The sequence below is a fragment of the Lepidothrix coronata genome, unplaced genomic scaffold (genome assembly GCF_001604755.1).
Source record: "Lepidothrix coronata isolate B3197 unplaced genomic scaffold, Lepidothrix_coronata-1.0 Scaffold31, whole genome shotgun sequence".
Taxonomy (NCBI): domain Eukaryota; kingdom Metazoa; phylum Chordata; class Aves; order Passeriformes; family Pipridae; genus Lepidothrix; species Lepidothrix coronata.
Window position 1 is genome coordinate 8,192,785 of NW_016690211.1, and position 15,882 is coordinate 8,208,666.

A 15,882-nucleotide genomic window follows, 5' to 3' on the forward strand; every position below is an offset into this window, starting at 1 on the left:
TAAAGCAATCCACCAGTGCATTTTAAATGGGGAGTTGGAAAAGCTAAGTTGAGAAAGCTTGTACTGCAGTGAAGGAGGAGGGAAAAAAAAGTCTTATTCCACATGCCTCTTTTACTTAAAACAGTTCTAATAAGGATGAATTATCTGCTGAAATGTTCACCATTTCAAGTATGCCTAATGTATTTTATTTACTTCTAGTAGTCTGGTCTAGTTGAAAATGAGTTTGTTCCTCAGACTTAAGAAAGAAGTGATTTTGAATTGAAGTCAAGAATCTTGGTGTTAAATAATGCTTCATTAACCATTGATACTGATCTCTTTCTAATCTCCTGTCTGTGTTCAGTTTTCTATAATTTTATATAAGTTGACACTTGTTTTTGATAACTAGTTTACTAAAGCATTTAATAAAACTTACACAGAAAGTGTTTTGATTTCTCTTTCTTGCTTTTCTACTTCTTTTTTTAGCTTTTGGACTTCCTAGATCAACATCCTTTTTCGTTCACTGCTTTGATTCAGAGATCATTGGAGTTCTCTGTGAGCTATGTTTTCACAGAAGCTGGTGAAGGAATTGTATTTGAGCAGTTTATTGTACAATGCATGAATCTCATTAAGATGATTGTAAAAAATTATGCATATAAGCCATCCAAAAATATTGAAGGTACTGCTGCTATTTACTAAAACCACTTTTTGTGTCTTGAGAAACATTTTACTAGCTATTCCCAACAGTATAACTCCTTTATGAATGTCTTAATAATTAGTAAGGCTTCAGTCTCTTTTAAAGTATTAATTTATGTAGATGGTGACTTGCCAAAGAAAATTTAAATACAAAAGGATCATGAATATCTTTTCTTTTTTGATTGTTTTAGTTTTCATTGAACTAATTTTAAAAAGTATTGTAGTATAGAATTTGGTTTATTTTCATCAACTAGTTTGTTCCATCTTTCCTTTGGGATATGTTTGATAAAATTATGTATTTGCTGTAGTTAACTAATACCAGCACTCTGAAATACAGAAACACAGTGGATTTGAGATGCAGTTGAATATAAAACAGTTTATATATTCTGTTTTGTAGGACTGTGTTTCATTTTGAAAATTCATACGCTGCTGAATGTTCAAATTAAAAAACCACCACAAGCTTCCACATGAACTGGACATGTTGCAATGACTTGATAAAAATTAGCATTCTCTTTCTAAATCTGAAACAAAAAGGTTCCATGAGCATGTCAGAAAAGATTACACAAATCCAGTGTTTAAAATTCTTCAAAATATTGATGTATTTCAGAGTTACTCCATAATTTTACAATAACCTAAGTCTATTGATTATTAACAGTAATTTCTGCTTGCAAAAGTACATAGTGAACTTTGAGTTTCGAAATGTAGTCACTTGAAACAAGAGGAATATAGCAAATTTTAGTGATAATTTGACTTTTTGAGAATGGTGTGATTACAAAAAAAGTAAAACAGAAAATTTATTTTTCTTAATTTGACTGACATATAGTGTTTGTGTTGGTTATACAGCATGCAGTATTTGTCTTTATTGCTGGTTTCTTTAACCAGTACTAACTCCTAAAAACCCCAAGTGATTTCTAAGATTGTATTTGGATAAACTTTCTGAATAGGTATAAATGGAACTTTCTTAGAGTTCTGTGTGCTTTTAAATTCAGTAATGCTAAAAAAAAAAAACGTAAGTGCCCAAGGCAGGAGGTAAACAGTTTTTCTTCTCATCTACCTAGTAGCCGAAAAGCATAAATACCATGTGAAGTCCTGACAACCCTTCAGTCTAATTGTGCTGCCAGAGAACTCTCTTAAAAATAGATTAATTTGGGAGTTCAACTTCAGTCTAAAAAAGTACCACCTGAAAGTTTGTTAAAGTCTGTCATGAAAATAATTTTTTTTCCTCAGAGGATAAAAATGTTTTATTTATTGATTTCTTTCTAGTTTTACTAGACTAGTGTTTGATCGTTAAGCCACTTAATTGTAATTTGGAGTTTTCTGTTTTATTTCAGACAGCAGTCCTGAAACTCTTGAAGCACATAAGATAAAGACAGCTTTTTTCACATACCCAACACTAATGGAAATATGTCGGAGATTAGTCACTCACTATTTCTTGCTGACGAAGGAAGAATTGACTATGTGGGAAGAGGATCCAGAAAGCTTCAGTAAGAAACATGGTGTATTGTTGGTTGCAGTTTTATTAGATATTGGTATAAATGTTTCATATCAGCATTGTCTCTACAAATTACCTACTGCAAATATTGAGCATTTTATTCCTGCAGTCTTCTTATATGGGCAAACATTCCCTCTAGAGATTTCTTTCATAACAACAGATTTATCAGTACTCTATGATACCCTCATATACAAACACCAAACTTTATTTGAACCATAGTTGAAATAATACTTTTTTCTTTCTTTGTGAAATAATAGCTGTAGAAGAGACAGGAGGAGATTCTTGGAAGTACAGTCTCAGAGTAAGTGTTTCAATTTGAAAGAAAACCATTAAACATTCCTGAATGCATTTCTTGATAGTCTTGTAACCAAGAGAGGTGATACCTGCTCAAAAGATGGTGCTTTTAAAAAAAAAACTTAAAGAAATTTCTTTAGAATTGGTAAAAATTAACTTTGCTCCTTTATCACTGTTCAAACATGCTGAAACACACTGGAAACTATGCACTTGATATTTTAGGAGGGAGAGAAAAGGAGTTGGCTTCAGCATTTGTATTATGTAGTATCTGATGGTGGTTAAAGCCAGTAGACGTTGTCTCTTCTTTGAACTGATGTTATCACTTATGACTTTATTAATAGACATGATGAATGAAGACGGTTTCAGATGATATATATTTAAATATATTTAAGTATATTTAATTATATTAGTTAATTAGTTATTAGTTAATTTAGTTCAGATCAGAAGTATGTTGTTATAATGAATCTCCCAATTATCACTGCTGTGATTTGCTTTGCTGTAAATGGGTATTTAGTCCAAATCACTCAGCTAGGGTGACATACCGACAACATGATCACTGGCTACTCAACACCAGCTGTGTCACTCCACAGATTCATTGTTCTTCTGCTACAGAATTGGCTGATACAGATGCAGCCATCAAACTCTTCATAGAGTTAAACATAGTGTATAGTAGGAGGAATGGTGTTTTGTAGAGTGCTAATTTTGTTACAGTACATCATGTTTTAAATTATGACCTTTAGTGCGAGATATTCAGCACTTGAAATTTTAGCATAAAATGTATTTGAGTTGCCTTTAATAGATTCTAAACCACGTTTTAATTTTTCAGCCATGCACAGAAGTTCTTTTTATTGATATTTTCCATGAATATAATCAGATCCTTACCCCAGTGCTTTTAGAAATGGTTCACAGTCTACAAGGTAAGTTCTTTAAAAAATAAAGGAAGTGTAAAATGTAGAATTCTTTACATTTACTTTTGTGAACATTTAAACAATTCTACCTTGTAATATCTAATTTTATATAGTGCGTTCACTCTGTATTTTTGAAAGGACATGTTAATATTTTAGAATTATTTCTAAACCTACAATAAGGAAAATGCAGTGTGTGTCTAGGAGGAGGAAATCCTAAGGACTTTTTACTTTTCATCATAACTGTTTTAGATGACTGACAAAGATTGGGATGTTTCTGCTTTCATGAGGTTCCAGGCTTTCTTGAGAGTGGTCCATGAGCTTAATGAATTCTGTAGGTTGTTTTTTGTCAGGAACTTCCTGTTCAGATGTTGCAAGGCAGTTCATACTGTGTCTCTGCCAAAATCCTGGGGGAAAAAGAAACTTTTAAAGAAAAAGTTTGTTATGCTGTTATTTTGGAGAGTCTAGAGGACTTTCCAAATCTGAAGAATCTGCTTTAAGTATTTGTTTTCTGTATGAAGACTGAAGTATTCATAGCTGAGGAACGTTTCACATTTTCTTTCTGTTTTACTGTATGATTCTTTGCCCCCAAATTAAGTTTTATAATGACTAGGAAAGATAATAAGTGGGAATAGCTTTTTTTTTTCCCCCTGTAATTTCAGCTTAGGTTATTTCCCCAGGTTGTATCTTAGCTGACTTACAATATTTTGTATTTGATCTGACCAAGATGGATCATTACATTCTATTTAAATAAATAGCCATTTTCTGAGGATGGCTTCTGACTTCACAAAATCTCTTCATAAAATACTTTGTATAGCTAGGTTTTGAGATGGCTTGCTGTGCTGTGATACTGGGAATAGTAAAAAGTTCCTTACAACAGAGTTGACAGTTAATGTGTTTTCCAAAAATTACAAGCATATCAATAGTATTAATACTACCATGCTAAAAGGTACACCTCTTTTTTTTTTTTCTCTTCTGAGGCCCCTATTAGCCACTTCTGCATGTTTTCAAATTGAGATTAGCTGTTGAAGTACTAGATGATAAGTATTCATTAATTCTTAAAATTTTGGAAAATCTTGACTTACATGCTGTGCATTTACATGCACACATATATACACATATATATCTATACATATATATATATATATATATACACATACACAGATATATATAAAGTACATGGAACTACATCTAGGACCCTGTTGGAAATACTACTATGTAGTTGACAGTCATCTGCAATTTGCAGGTTTTGAATCTGTTTGTTTTAAATACATGCTTCTGACTTAAATGTATGTTGGTACTAGAAAGGTTAATCTCCAGAGTAGTAAGTCAAAAATAGGGTGTGAAAGCAGAGATTTGATTCTAGTATATTAACTAAAGCAAGCATCAAAACTGAAATGACTGAAATTGTAAATGAAAGAAAAGCAGCAAAACAGTCTTAATTCATGGCTTACTTACATAGAGCATATAAGTTGCTTGCCTTCCTTGTTTTAGTGACTTTTTTCTTTATTTTAACTTTGGCTTGTAGGATCTACCAACATAGAAGATACCAATGCTATACTGATCAAAGATGCTGGTAAATTTTTCTTTACCTTTGAAGTAACAGAACCACTTTTGTGTGTATGTTTGAGTTCTTAAAAATTGCATGAAGAATTTGCAAGATTTTTTAAAAACATTTGGAAAGTGGGACATAAATCCTGATTCTCCTTTCAGTTGATGTCAGTCTGCACTTTTCAAAATGCTTATGCAAAGATATGATGCTCTTTGGCTTTTTTGTGGAAAAAACCCTTAGACAATCTCTTTACTGTCCTGTCCTTTCTACTCTGCAACTAAATAACCTTCAGTGCCTCCATGGAGATACTCTTTTCATTTTACAAGTAAGAAGATTTTATGGCAAAAGAACAAAATTGTTTCTGATGGAATCTAACATCCTTGGTGTTAGAATAAGATCCTCATTGTTCTTTCAGCTTCTGGCTATTTTCAAAACTCTGAGCTTTCTTCTGTAATGTCTTTCTTGTACTGAAATTTCCTCCAGAGTTCCCTTCACTGTGGTCTGATAAAGCTTTCTAGAGAAAAATAGGCTTTAGTTTTGTTTTTTTTATTATGCTCGGGTTATCAAAATTGCGGTTTGACTCTCAATCTGATTATTTAGTATTAAAAAATGAACATTTAAGCAAACAATAAGCATAACTATTGTTTTTCCCCAGTGTATAATGCGGTTGGACTCGCTGCTTATGAACTATTTGATAGTGTGGATTTTGATCAGTGGTTTAAAAATCAACTATTAGCAGAACTACAAGTTTCTCATGACAGGTAAACATCTTGGGGTTTTATGCCTTAATCATTTAAATACGAACTTTTGATACAAATCTGATAATATATAATGTCTAATAATTGCAGAGTTGAAAAATATTCAACCTTTAAACATATCCACTAAATGAGCAGAGGTATGAAAATACATACAGATAACTGTTACAGTCATTGAAGTGACATAGTTCTTAACACTTTATGTTTAAATTACTATATGGTGGATACTTCCAGGTTCTGGAAAAGTCTGTCCTCTTGCATATATTTGACTTGACTAAACCTTCTCAGGACAACCACTTGCTCATTTCAAGAAAGATATTTAGGCCTTTGGAGAGTTCTTCAGGCAACAAAGTCCAACTGAAATCTGTGGAAATAATCTCTGTAAAACTATAGTTTAGACAAAATAGTGACTTTTTTTCTTCTGTTATTTTAAATACAAGCCTTCTGTAACTCACTTCAGTTAATTTTGCCAACAATAAAGAGGGGAAGTAAGGATTTGGGTTATGTTGTGAAGTATGAATAATTACAGGCTGGTTCTACATGAAGATTTTTATACAGTCCATCTGCTGTGGTTTTTCTTTCTAACCAGGGTCCCCTTCACTTGGATGGCCTTCACATGAGTACTTTTTTAGTTTAGTGGATGTCATAGGGTATTTTGAAAGATCAGTGTTGGCATCTCAGTACAGGCTGAGCTGGCCCTCTTTAAAACTGTCTAGAAGACAGAGTTCCTCCTGTTCCTCAAACTGTCACTCTTTCCCCAGGGGAAAGAACAGTGACCACTACTGTTCAGTGCTAATTCACCCTTTGAATAAGTATGTCCTGTTCTTCTTAACAGAGTCATTAACAGTGACCCTAATGTCCTTTGAAGACTGTTACTATGTTTTCTTCTACATTTGCAATTCATCTTACCAGACATAATTTTTATCTGAAACATCAGCTAATTTGTTTTTTATACACTTAGGAGCTACTATAAATTGTAAATGATTTCTACAGTGAGTTGCTAATCAGCTTTTTTATTTCCAAATGCCAGTTATAAAAAGTTTATTTACAGATAGAGTTCAGTTTCACGTAAAATGGAAGATCCTGTTAAATTTACAGATATTAAAATGCTTTTCGTAACAATATACTTTAAAAAAATTTAACTACTTACTTTTGGATGTGTCACAAAATGCCTGTGTCACAGAATAATTGCCACAGTTGTTTACCTTCTGTCTCCTAATGTTTTTATTTTTTTTTCTCATTAGAGTATTTTTTTAACTAAGATTTCAACCTCACCTGGCTATCTCCAATTGGTCAAGTATTCTAATGTTTAGGCTAAATGTCGAAAGAGCAGGAAAAAATGAGAGATCTTTTGTGTAAGATTGATCATTTGCTGCTACGCCCCACCATCAGCAATCTCCAAATAAAACTGCCATGGTATTTGTAATACATGCTGGCTTTGGCATTTTTATGTTATTCACTCATAAAGCATAAGTAAAACTAACTGACCAAAGTGTTCTGTTGTTGATACAATTGTATTGCAGTCAGAAGACACCCATTTGGTTGGCATTTGTTGTATCCCAGGATGAAATTCCTGTGGAGACAGAAGCTTGCAGTAGAAATTGTCCAGAAGTTTGAAGCCTTGTTTGCTTGAACTGCTTATATTGCTTTCAATATTGGAGACCACCATGACAATAAGGGAGACAGTGTTAGTGGTTTGAATGGAGTTCTGCTTTAATAGCCGCTTCAGGAATACATGTGCAGTTCAGATAAAGTGGGTTGGAGGGTATGATCTGCTCTCCCTCAGGGGTTAGCATGGTTGCTCACAAATTGGTTGATGTTTGGGAACAAAAATTTTTGTATTGTCAGCATTGAGCATGGAGTGTGTGGTGTTTTGTTTTCATCGAATTTTCCATTATCTGTTGATAGTAAACCTGCCAACCATGACCATATCGGTAGAAGAAATATGGGATGAATATAAAAGTATTCTTAAGGATTTTTAGAAACATTGCATTGCCAAATTTGTCGCTTGCCATGATACTTAGTTTTGTACTGATTAAGGAGAAACTCTTCCATAGTATGAAAATAGTTTACTGCATACAATTTTTTTTGCAACAATGCACTTGTAAAACAATATCTCCTGCTGAGAGAGAAAGTATCGATGTGACACTTAGTAATTTAGTATCAAGCAAAATACTTTTGACTTGAATATCTGATACTGTCCAGACTCCTTAAAGATACTGTTCCATGGCTATTGCAACAGAAGCTGCCTTATTTTGGAATATGATCGCTTTTCCCATGTGAGCTTTAGGTCTACCAGGCTCAGTAGCGGACCTATGCTTAGCCAGTGTATGTGCTCTTCTTCTGAAAACAAATGTTCTAAGAGGTAAACTTTTCCCAGAAGTAGTGAACGTAGAAAAAGTAGAACCTCAAAATTGAGCATGTATGAGCAGAAGAATTTTTAGGAACTTCAGTAATTACAAAAACCCAAACCCCAAAAGAACCCACAAAAAAGTAAACCAAACCAAAAACCCCTAACCAAATAAAACCAAAACACCCACCCCCCCAAAAAAAAAATGAAAAGCATGCTGTCTTTACTAGGGAGAGAGAAAGAATATAGAGATGCAAGTAAGGTGTACAGATTGAACAATAGATTGAACAAAGCTGAAAATCCTTGCTGGCAGCAGACAGTTACATACTTACATAATTTAAAACTTTTCTTTACATGACTGTGTTTTCAAAACCGTCCAGCTCAAATCTCAAGAAAAGTACTTAGGGTTTTTTTAATGTTCTGATTTTTACAAGGTTAAGTGTAAAAAGTGCCATTCTAAAAGTAGCAAAAATTGTATCATGAAATTCTTGAACAAATAGAAGGTATTAATAAGGCAATGTCTTGTGTAAGTTATGCTTCAGCATGCATTATTCATGCTTCATTGCCACTCAGTAAATATCGAGCAGCACTGGACTATTACTCCTCATTAGTTTTGTGTTCCAGTCTAATGAACTGCTATGTACATTCTCCTTCCATAACTTTGAGGTTCTCTGAAGATGGTCTTTGTTTATAATCTCGTGGTTATGGGAATTTTTAATAAAACACATTTATTAAATGTAGAGAAGCCTCAATAACTCCCAGTTTAAATTGCTTCTTGATGGCTTACAAGGTAGAAGGTCATCAAATGAAAAATATGTTTATGATAACAATAATTTGTTAGTTAAAATCCTCTGAATAGGGTTCATCTTCCCTAACTTTATACATCTGCAAGTTAAACATATAAATCTGAGTTACATGATCACCGGAGAAAAATAGCAGCTCTGTAAAATGCTTTTCTCGATCACTGTTGTTCTGGTTTGTTCTTACCATTGACTCTAAAGCTGTTTGATTTGCACCCTTGTTGTGGCAGTAGTGCAAGATTAGGTGATGTCAGTTCTTAGAATAGTTTTAGTCTGGTGACATGAACTACTTTGACAGTTGCTGTAATGCAGTCCTTAAGTTTGCATTTTTAAATTGCATTGACCTATAATTTTTGAGCATAGAAAGAATGCCAAAGAAATTGCTGGAAGCTGTGGTCAAAGCAGTAGATGCCATGATGGCAATAATAAATGTAACATTTTTTTCTTTTCTTTTTTTTAACTGGTGTGCTGTGTGCAGAATAAACTGTGTCTCTAGTGAGACATTCAAGATTTAGTCATTTAGGATGAAAATTAACCTTTTCAGGCTAAGCTGGTGTCTCCTGTGCCTCCTTATGAAGAATTTTGGTGAAAAAGATTTCTGCACTAACAGGTCTTGACAAACTGAATCTCTTAATTGTTTTGGATAATAACATTTTCATCATAATCCTTGGATTTCTTTTTCATCAAAGTATTCTGTAACATCAAGTGTAATGAGGTAACAAATGCGATTTTTTTTCTCCTACTTTTCAAGGTATAAACCAATACGCCGACGAGTAATATGGCTGATTGGACAGTGGATTTCTGTAAAATTCAAATCAGACTTGAGACCTATTTTATATGAAGCAATTCGTAACTTACTTCAAGACCGTGACTTAGTGGTAAGTATAAATAACTGTTTTGGATTAAACATTTGTTTTGTAAAACATAAATACCATACCTTGTGTGAACTTGATTGAAAATTTCATAACATCATGTTAAAGTCTGCTGTGTCTTTCAAAAGATAAACCATTGGGAAGATTTGGTGATGTTTAATTGGGGAGATGTTGAACAGTAATGTCAAAAACATTAAACAAGCGCTGAAGATGTTCAGTAAGTGATGACTTTGATGGATAAAAGGAATTGCAAGAGCAGCACTCTCTTTCTTTAAAAAGAAAGTTGTGAAATGTCCTTTAATAATTTATAAACAAATGGAGACTTTGTGTAGATAAACCAGGGTTATTCTATGACTAGTCCTTGCAGTATACAGTACTGATTGAGTGCACCCTCAGCAAGTTCACAGATGACACCAAGCTGGGCAGGCCTGTTGGTCAGCTGGAGGGTAGGAAGGCTCTGCAGAGGATCTGGACAGGCTAGATCAATGGGCAGGCTAGATCAATGGGCTGAGGCCAATGGTATGAGGTTCAACGAGACCAAGTGCTGAGTTCTGCATTTGGGTCACAATAACCCCAGGCAGCACTACAGGCTGGGGGAGGAGTGGCTGGAAAGCTGCCCAGTGGAAAAGGACCTGGGGATACCAGTCAACAACAGCTGAATGTGAGCGAGCAGTGTGCCCAGGTGGCCAAGAAGGCCAGTGGCCTCTTGGCTTGGATAAAAAATACTGTGGCCAGCAGGACCAGGGCAATGACTGTCCCTCTGTACGGGGCACTGGTGAGGCTGCACCTTGAGTCCTGTGTCCAGTTCTGGGCCCCTCACTACAACAAAGACATTGAAGTGCTGAAGCATGTCCAGAGAAGGGCAAGGAAGCTGGTGAAGGATGTGGAGAGTAAGTCATCTGAGAAGTGACTGAGGGAGCTGGGGTTGTTTATCCAGGAAAAAATGAGCCTCAGGGGAGACTTTATCAGATAGTTCTTTACAACTATGTGAAAGGAGGTTGTAGCCAGGTGAGGGTTGACCTCTTCTCCCAGGCAAATAGTAGTGTCGGGAGAAAATATGCCTCAAGCTGCAGCAGGGGAGGTTCAGGTTGGACATCAAGAAGAATTTCTTCACAGAAAGGGTTGTCAGGCATTGGAACAGGTAGAGTCACCATGCCTGGAAACGTTCAAGTGATGTGTGGATATGGCAGTTAGGGACATGGTTTAATGATAGTGGTGCTAGTTTGATGATTGGACTAGATGATCTTGGAGGTCTTTTTCATACGTAATGATTCTGTGATTCTGTGATTCTATGGATATTTAAGCATTAAAGTTATCTGCTAGCAGGGTATGATAAATGGCATTGGTTGTTATCCTGCTTGAGTACAACTCTGTTGGTTTAAGCTACAACTTCAGTTTACCAGCAAGTGAGATTGAGTTAAGAAGCTTGTTTTGCTATTGTTTATTTTTTTATTTTTAAACAAACAGAGCTAGCAGCTCACAAAAAAACCCCAAATAATCTTAGCTAGTTTAGTAGGTACATATCAGTTGGTAATTGGCAGTCATAACAGTTATTTCTGTGATTCCAGACAGCTTTAGCAGAGCAGGATGTGTTTCTGTGTCAACTGTTTTTAGTTAATGCATTTTAAGCATCTGAACATCTACCAGGAAGAACAACCTAACTTGTTGAGTTTATTTGATTCTGTGCTTCTTTGTTTACAACAAGCCATGAGATAATTCCAAGTTAAACTCCTCCTCCGTTGCTAGAGGTTTTATTACAGGCTGGATAGAATTAAACAAGAACATATCTTACTTGTCCTTCATGAATGTTTTGCCTGAGTGGTTTCTCTAATTTCTACCACTTTAGCAATGCCAAATAAAATGTAAAGTGTACTAAAATGAAAGCAAAAGAAAATGAATTTAACTAACTGCATTTCTTAGAGGATGACAGAACACAGAGAATTATTCAACTGCCAAAACATCAACTGATTTGATATTGTCAGGTATTAGGTCGATAATCAAAATGTTTAATGGACATATGCATTACGCTTTTGACTTTTGCCTTTCAGGTCCGTATCGAGACAGCAACAACACTGAAGTTAAATATCCTTTTATTTGCAAAGATGTTTGATTAGTTCTTAATTCAGAGTTACTAGAAAATAAGCAATTTTAAACTTATTACCAAATTCTTCACATTATAATTTTTGTGTATCCATGAAATACTTGCTTATTTGAGTTTTGTATCCATCTGCAATCTGTATTATTTTTCCTTAATGACTGTTCACCTGTAGATGACTTTGAGTTCAGAACTGAACAGTTCTTACCGGTAAGAGCATTTATATATTCTGAAGAGTAGATAAATCCATAGAGAAAAGCAGGAAAAAATGTTTTCCAATTTCATTTTAAACTACATTATTTAGTAATTGGGAGTGTGTGTGGGGGGGGTGTATATGTATGTATTATTTTTTCAGTCTTCATAGACCAAAATTTTAACTTATACTGCTGCTGTTAAGGTTGCTAATGTGCAATACAATGACATACAATTCAGAACATTTTGGTATTACAGCAATCACAACTTCGTAGCAGTGTGTTTAATACTGTATATACTATGTGTTAACAGACAGTAATTTTCTTTTTGCTAAGAGAGTATTAATACTGTATCTAACAAATATGTCTCCACAGCAATGTGGCTTTCCTGTGTGCCTGTTTCACGCTACTTTCCAACCTGCTATTTCATAAAAATACTAATTACAAATGTTTGGTTAAAGTAGTGCCCAAAAACCACAGACTTTCTCATTCTTCTATATTTGTGTTCTATACAGTGGTCATTACTGTTGTCATGAAGTAAATAATTATAAGTACAGCAAAGATTTACTTTGATCACTCAAATTTAGCAGGTGTTTCTCATTTGATTATGATTTCCGTGTAGATTTCAACTCTCTTGAGAACAAATAAAACAAAAATGCAGAGTGCATTTAGACTGTAAATATTGGAATTGTTTTAAGATGTCTTTTTCAGCTCAATATTTAAATTTATCTACTGGCCCAAAGCTTTGCTTTGACATTAACAAAGTGCTCCTTCTGGAGAGACAGCCTATTTTACCTGTGAAGTCATGTTTACACTTACCAAAGTGTGAAAATGGTGTATAGTCAAACTGATCATGTTTGAACTGTTATGTAAGAGTATATCTGAATTTTTTTACCTTGCTTAGGCAATGATTGCCTAATGTGCATTTTTCAAAATGAAAGAGTAATTTTGCACACATTCAAAGTGTTTTTCAAAGTCTATGGATGTCTTAGAGTTGTGAGCATACATTGGAAAATTACCAATTCATGTCACTAATTGTATTTTTGATGGTCTAATCTGTAGTTCTTTATTTTTCTTTTAGTACCTGGAATCCATGTTTATGCTGCTCTTTCAGCTACTACAGGAAGTAACACAATGTGACACTAAAATGCATGTTCTTCATGTTCTGTCTTGCGTGATTGAAAGAGTCAATATGCAGGTATTTTTTTTTATATACTTCAGTGTTAGCTTTGTTGTAAGAACACAGGGGAAGACTTGGTGTGAAAGAAAAATGGAAAAAAAAGTTAATAGACTCGTTATTGTTGTCATAGCTGCCTGCATTGTTTGCATTCCTCTTTTCTCTTTTCAATTCTCATTTACCTTTTGGGTTAAATGTTCTGCTCAGTTACTACTTTTCTTTAGTTACTATGTATTTTTTGTATTGACTCATCTTTTTTAGTACAGAAGGGTTTTAGCAGCTTGTCTTATGGTCTTTCTTGCAATTTTGGTTTTTTATTTGTGATTTAATCTAATTGTCTCATCATAGATCTGTATTTGTGATTTATTCTAATTGTCTCATCATAGATCTGAACTAATATTTTATTTAATCTTATGTGTTAAAGGAGACATTTGGGGAACAAAATGCTTTGCACTCCTAGGCATGGTGCAGTTAAATTTGTAGTTTCTCATTGGTGCTGATATGGGTCACAGTTGCCTATACACCGCTCTCCTTAACTTCCTGAAAAGTTTCAAATTCACATTATGTTAATGTTAAAGTATGTTCTTCAGCTTATACGTAAAGAAATCGAAGATGGTTTTGCAGAATTAAAGAATCAATAGTTGATTGCTTTTGTCTCAGGTTTTGTTGTGGTTTTTTTTCCCCCAATATTAAGGAGAGAGATAATGTGTGGTTTTGAGCTTATCTCCTCATTCTACAAATAGTCCTGTCTAAGAGCCAAATGAAGCTTTCATAATTGTCCCTTGTAGAAGAAGTCAACATGACAGTAGGTTTCCCAGATTTCTCTGCATTTCAGATCAGCTAGAGATGCAGCATTAAAAAGAAGTTGAGAAAGAACCCTTCAATCTGTTTAGGTTAATTCATAATTAAATACTTTAGAAGACAAATAGATTAACCCGTTAGTATTGAAGAGCATAATAGAAAAAAATGGAAATAATAGAAAATAATAGAAAAAATGTACATTAGGACAGATCTCTGGAAGTTATGAAGTCTAACCCCTGCTCAAAGGACAGATGACTTCAGAGGTTATTCAGCTTTTTTTTGGGGGACTGTTTCTGGTCTTAGAAAATTCTGTTGTTTAGGAATCCTATCTCAGTGAAGAATATGTTACTATGAAAATATCACTGGTTATCAAATTGTAAGTATTTTTTGTGTTCCATTTACTACTTAAGCCTGGTTGCTGTGCACAAATATCACTGTAAGTAATTTGTTCTTTTTGAACTACTCTGCAGTCAGAAGTTACTTCAGTCACAGAGTAAAGAATATGGTGTTTTAGAAAGAGGAAAGAGGAGTAAATTAGAGCAAACTTGGTATTTTTACTATGACAAAAGCAGCTATTATATTTTTTGAGAAACTATGCTGAGGATAAATTAATAGACTCATTTACACATTAAGAAACCAATTTGTGTTCTGAACTTCAGATACGACCATATGTAGGATGTTTGGTTCAGTATTTACCACTCCTTTGGAAGCAGAGTGAGGAGCACAACATGCTACGATGTGCCATTCTAACCACCCTAATCCATCTCGTCCAGGTAAGGAATCAGTCATGTCAATGTTGTCAGTATCTCCTACAGTTCTTTCTTAATAATAAAACAATACATGGTTACTGCAAAATCCATGCTGTTAACTACTTCTTTACCGCAGACTGTATGCCATCCTGTCTTCTCCAACCCTTCCTGCCTCTCAAGAAAGTTATAGTAGGACTAGCAAAGATCAAGAGAAGTGCTCTGAGGATGTAGGACGGTGTCCATACAGGAACGGAATTAATATGCAGGCAGTCTTGAACTTGGGGAAATGCATGACTGAGAGGATGGTATCATACAAGTTAACAGTGGCGAGGAAGTGGAAAGGGAATGACTAAACATTACAGTGAGAGGAGAAATAAGGGTTTCTTTAAAAGTGGAGTAAGTTTAAACAAGAGGAAATATATTTTTACCATAAACAAATTGTAGAAATTCTTGGGTTTGGCTCCTGTGGAGCGTAAAAATATAGGTATTTTTGTATACAAAAGGTATTTCTCTTTGTATTAGACAAATTTATGGAAGATTCTTTTAAGGTAAATTTGTTTAAATAAGTAAATGGAGAAAGAAGCCTTAACTTAGAAATATCAAATAATTTTAAATTAACAATTTTCAAAATATAGGAATTATGCAAATTCATGCAAATTCATCAGTTCTTCTTAAGTAGTAATATTACAATTATTACAATGTTGTAATGCTTTTCAATGATTGGCAGTTCCCAGTTTAAGAATTCTGTTCCTTTTAGGATTAGTTCTAATTTATTATTAGTTTGACAGTAGTTCTGTTTAGCTTATTTTTAAAAATTGGGTTTTCTTTTTAAGTGATTGCTGAGAAATTCTTTACTCTGCATTCTTGGGAAGAAATCCTTACATATGACTCATGGATCGTTTAAAAAATAAATCACTGTCATCGATCTGTGAATCTTTGTGTAGCTAAGAAAACAAACCCTTCTCTTGATTCTTAGAATATGTCAAATGATTTCATGTGCGGTAAGGGCAAAGAGTGGTTCTTTTCTTGATCTGCTCAGTATTTAGTCATGTAGTATTTGTTAGACTTGTGACTCTTCCAAGAAAGAGAATGACCAGTGAATATTTTAGGAATGTATATTGTTTCTCTTAGAGACAAACAATATGCAGATTATTGATAAGAGAATTGTTTTCAAAAA

At 34.1% G+C, this 15,882-nt stretch overlaps 1 protein-coding gene across 4 annotated transcripts in view; it reads left to right on the top strand.

The window, feature by feature from the left end:
* The window catches only part of IPO11 (importin 11), an 80,796-nt gene that overhangs the window by 23,812 nt on the left and 41,102 nt on the right, over window positions 1-15,882 (top strand). For all 4 annotated transcript variants that reach the window (XM_017811288.1, XM_017811285.1, XM_017811287.1 and 1 more), the window contains exons 12-22: window positions 463-655; window positions 2,004-2,156; window positions 2,422-2,465; window positions 3,285-3,375; window positions 4,892-4,939; window positions 5,571-5,676; window positions 9,572-9,698; window positions 11,741-11,774; window positions 11,957-11,997; window positions 13,060-13,176; window positions 14,616-14,729. In XM_017811288.1, coding sequence (XP_017666777.1) covers window positions 463-655; window positions 2,004-2,156; window positions 2,422-2,465; window positions 3,285-3,375; window positions 4,892-4,939; window positions 5,571-5,676; window positions 9,572-9,698; window positions 11,741-11,774; window positions 11,957-11,997; window positions 13,060-13,176; window positions 14,616-14,729 — 1,068 coding nt within the window. The remainder of the gene's footprint in view (window positions 1-462; window positions 656-2,003; window positions 2,157-2,421; window positions 2,466-3,284; window positions 3,376-4,891; window positions 4,940-5,570; window positions 5,677-9,571; window positions 9,699-11,740; window positions 11,775-11,956; window positions 11,998-13,059; window positions 13,177-14,615; window positions 14,730-15,882) is intronic.